Source organism: Apteryx mantelli, unplaced genomic scaffold (assembly GCF_036417845.1).
Source record: "Apteryx mantelli isolate bAptMan1 unplaced genomic scaffold, bAptMan1.hap1 HAP1_SCAFFOLD_20, whole genome shotgun sequence".
NCBI classification, from domain to species: domain Eukaryota; kingdom Metazoa; phylum Chordata; class Aves; order Apterygiformes; family Apterygidae; genus Apteryx; species Apteryx mantelli.
This window is the reverse complement of record NW_027118553.1, coordinates 6,796,672-6,801,224: the sequence shown is the minus strand read 5'-3', so window position 1 is coordinate 6,801,224 and position 4,553 is coordinate 6,796,672. Positions and strand designations below refer to the sequence as shown.

At 53.8% G+C, this 4,553-nt stretch overlaps 1 protein-coding gene across 1 annotated transcript; it reads left to right on the top strand.

The window, feature by feature from the left end:
* Nucleotides 1–1,678: 1,678 nt before the first annotated feature.
* LOC136996111 (olfactory receptor 14J1-like) lies at nucleotides 1,679–2,575 on the top strand (the record flags this gene model as incomplete). The annotated part of the gene is made up of 1 exon (XM_067317101.1): nucleotides 1,679–2,575. A coding segment is annotated over exon 1 (897 nt), but the record flags the coding sequence as incomplete, so codon positions are not given.
* Nucleotides 2,576–4,553: the final 1,978 nt, after the last annotated feature.

The following is a 4,553-nucleotide window of genomic DNA, read 5'->3' as shown; positions in this document are numbered from 1 at the left end:
CCTGCACCCCACGGTGCTGTGTGCCTGGGGCAGTGACTCTGCTGCCTGTGAGGGTCAGCACTCAGACTGCCCGGGGAGCTCCCCATAGCGCTGCAGGGAGAAGCTCTGGGTGAGAGGGGTGACACCTGGCAGGGCAGGTTCATTCTCCTGTTGAGAGGGTGCTGCGTGGGTCAGGGCTGCTCACAGCTCCAGCTCACCAGGAGGACATGTTGAGAGTGGAGATCTCAAGAGGACTTGTCTCTGCCTGGTGGGAATGGAAATGCAGCAGTCAGGTTTAAACAAGGGGCTAAGATCTTAACCATCACACTGAAGGATGAATAGCTTTGCAAGTGCCTTCACCACTCCTCAGCCTACAGACAGCACCAACATCACCTTGCCAGTCTCACTGGAGATTTTTCTGGTCTGCTCTTTAACACCTGCAAACAGAGAGATGCCACTGTGCATTTTCCTGCTGCTTGGAGGTTTCTGTAGGGCAGAGCTGAGATCCCAGTGGGTGGGATGGGACCTGTGTGGGGACAAAGGAAGAGCTCCCAGCAAGGACATCTCCAAGCAGCAGAGAGATGGTCAGAGAGTGAGAGGAAACTGCTACCAGACACCTCATGTGAGGTTGGGGTGCAGGCAGTTCCCTGCCAGCTCCTGCAGTGCAGATGCTTTCCCTTGAGCAAGCCCCCGTCATCCTTCCTCTGTCACTCAGCGGAGGCATGGGGAATGAGATGACTGTCCTTCAGGAGACCCCACCTTTAAGACACTTGATGCTCCATGGGGTGTACTGCCAGGCTGTGCACTGCCCTCCAGAAGGGCACAGCTCTTCTGTAGGACATGTGTGATAGCTGAATGTGCCATGCAGAAGCCACAGAGGTGCTAAGGAAATGAAAATGCTGCTGCGGGTGGCTCTCTGTGGGCAGCTGAAATAAGCACTGTGTGTTTTTGGCTACAAAATGAGTGTTGAGAGATGCCTCAGTGTCAGAGCCACATCAGAGTCCTTATTCTGATCATCGGAGCCATGCGCTATGTGCCACCCTCTCCATCACTCTTGGGACATCTGAACTGAGCGAGAGGTGAGTTTGGAGATCTGCGCTTTGCAAGTGGCCACCACTGTCAGCAGAGGCCAGTTTCCTTTAAGGGTAACTTGCGGTCGAGACTGTCCCCTATCTGAGAAAGGTGCATGCCCAAGGCAGCTGGGAATGGGACTGATGTGGAGACCAGTGTGCTGGCTCTGTCCTAGGGCACAGGGAGAGCTTCTGCCTCTCAGGACTCACTAGTCTTCGCACGGAGAGCAACGGAAAGGTTGCATATTCCTACCCTGCAGAGCAGACAAACAAACAAACAAGCCCCCAAAAGTGAAGCTGTTGCTTTTGTGGTCAAAATGCCTCAGAACTGGAGGTGAAGATGTTAAACCACCCTTCTGCACTACAGCAGGACTGACCCCTCTGGAGCCTGTGGACAGAGGTCCCTGCTCCTCACGGCACACTCAGCCAGCACAAATTGGAACTCCAGACATGAGCGAAGCAGTGTGTGTGTGTGTGTGTGTGTGTGTGTGTGTGAGAGAGAGAGAGAGAGAGAGAGAGAAAGAGAGAGAGAAAGAGAGAGAGAAGGCAAGAGCTTTGAACAGAGAATTCCCTCCTGACTTGTCATTGTCTTTCTCCTTGGACAGTCCGCCATATCCAGAGAGAGCAAAATGTCCAATGGCAGCGCCCTCAACGAGTTCCTCCTCCTGGCATTTGCAGACACACGGGAGCTGCAGCTCTTGCACTTCTCGCTCTTCCTGGGCATCTACCTGGCTGCCCTCCTGGGCAACAGCCTCATCATCACAGCCGTAGCCTGCGACCACCGCCTCCACACACCCATGTACTTCTTTCTCCTCAACCTCTCCCTCCTCGACCTCAGCTTCATCTCCACCACAGTCCCCAAATCCATGGCCAATTCCCTCCGGAACACCAGGGCCATTTCCTACTCGGGATGTGCTGCACAAGTCTTTCTATTTGTCTTCTTGATAGGAGGAGAGTATTCTCTTCTCACAGTCATGGCCTATGACCGCTATGTTGCCATCTGCAAACCCCTACACTACGGGACAATCATGGGCAGCAGAGCTTGTGCCAAAATGGCAGCAGCTGCCTGGGCCAGTGGTTTCCTCAATTCTGTGCTGCACACTGCTAACACATTTTCAATACCTCTCTGCCAAGGCAACACAGTGGACCAGTTCTTCTGTGAAATCCCCCAGATCCTCAAGCTCTCCTGCTCAGACTCCTACCTCAGGGAAGTTGTTGTTATTGTGTTTAGTGCCTGTTTATTCTCTGGGTGTTTTGTTTTCATTGTGCTGTCCTACGTGCAGATCTTCACTGCCGTGCTGAGGATCCCCTCTGAGCAGGGCCGGCAAAAAGCCTTTTCCATGTGCCTCCCTCACCTGGTCGTGGTCTCCCTGTTCTTCAGCACCGCATTTTTTGCCTACCTGAAGCCCCCCTCCATCTCCTCCCCAGCTCTGGATCTGGTGGTAGCTGTTCTGTACGCAGTGGTGCCTCCAGCAGTGAACCCCCTCATCTACAGCATGAGGAACAAGGAGCTCAAAGATGCCCTGAGGAAAGTGATTTCATGGACATTTTTCAGCAGTGGGAGCATTGCCATTTCTCTCCACAAATGACTTTCACTGTGTCCCATACCAGGACTGAGCTTTCTTTGTTCACTTTATTTTTATTATGACTATTATTACTCTTAGTAGTAGTATTTCTTATCATTTTCCTGCACAAATGCTTGGATTCATTCCACTCTAACTGGGACTGCTCTGTTTCACCTGGTGCCTGTATAAAATTGTGTCCAACACTGGGTCAGAGCTGACTCCCTCACAGTATCTCTGTAATAAAGTCGGTTCTTCCTGGTGCTGTGCCTGAAGACTGAGCTTTTCTTCCAAAGCTGCTGTCAAGGATAGCCCCAAGGATTTGCAATCCAGGATGGCCTGTTGCCCAGGGTTCTCCGTGGGTTCGGGAGCAAAAAGCTCATAACCATGTTATGATCCTTTAGAGACCAAGGGCTGGATTTAGGACTCACCCATCAGTCTCCAGTGACAGTGGAGGGGATGAATGGTCACGGATTTACATACCCACAGCTGTCCGACATGTTAAGGCCCAGTGTCAGATGTCCATCCTTCTGGAGGGGAATCTGGAGGTGCCAGGAGAGCACAGGGCATCTCCTGGGGCAGCGTGTGCCTAGAGTGGGCAGTGAGTGGAACCACACAAAGTGAGAAATCCTCCAAGGTGTAGTCATTTAAAGGTAAAGCACTAAACCCAGGTATCTGCAGGCAAAAGAGGGCTCTGCAATCACAGGAGAGGCACTGGGGACACAGCTGGCATGGGGAAGAGAGACTGGAGAGCGATTCATGTCATCATCAATGAAATACCAGGGGCAGGATCTAGAGACGCACCTGAACACAACTGTACTTTTGGAAATGCTCCATAGTCCCTCCAAGCACCTGCCACATCTGCAGTCACCTGGAGGGATGAGAGGCCGTGATCCCCATTTGGTTGGGTCTGCTTCCCACCCTGACCAGCATGGCCAGTGCAGAGTCACCCTGTGGCCCCACAGCCTGCTCACTCTGCAGAGCAGCACCACCAGCTCTGCAGGGAACAGGGGAGGGGTGTGGGAATGGCCAATGAGATCAGAGGAGGGATTGGGAGAGATGAGAAGGAAGTGGAACTGGGCTTGAAAGGGTCTTGGAGAGAAAATGCCAACTTTTAATCCAAGACAATGTTCAGAGTGTGGGTACACTAAAGCGAGCTCGCGATGCAGAGCCAGAAGTCCTTGCTGTCCTAGCTCTCCGCATGGCCTGGGAAGTGGCTGAAAAAGGATTAATGCTCCTCACCCTCCCAGCTCATAGTGTCATTGTCCTTCCTGAAGGGAGGCATCAAAAGGAAGGCTGGGAGCCCTTGTGGGATCTTGCATTGAAGGAAGCAGAACCTGGGAGTCATATCAGTTTGCTGCTGTCCCTCAGGCCACATCTCCTTCAGACAATCTCCCCCACCCTGTGTGTTGGTCCTCACCCCAAAAGTCACCCCCAGACAAGGGTCCATGCCCAGCTGGAGGACTGGGCATCCAACTGTGAGCCCTGGGAGGATGAACCCTCCGCTGGGTCCTCTGCAGGGCTGGCAGCGAGCAGGCAGAGGAGGTCCTGGGACCAACTACTGGGCCTGTAGACCATCCTCCTCCCATGGGGGGCCTCAGGCAGGGTCTGTCAGAACAAAGATGCAGCCCAGCTTGTTGTTGCATGAACAGAGAGGAGAAACTGCCCCAGGAAACTCCTCCCAGACCCAGCCCCCTTACCAGCCATTTCCAGCACTGGCCATTCCCCATGGTGCTGGTGAGGGGTGATCTTGGAATGTGACCATCTCGGTCTGCCTGCTGGGCTCAGCACCTGTATGGGGGGAGTGTCCAGCCCTGCCTGGCCTCTCTCCCTGGGCTCAGACCCCAGCAGACCCCAGAGCATGGCCTTCTGCTATCCCGAAGGGGACAGGGCTGGGACTGGACACGAGCTGTGGACTGGTGGGAAGCTGTGGGGCAGGAGG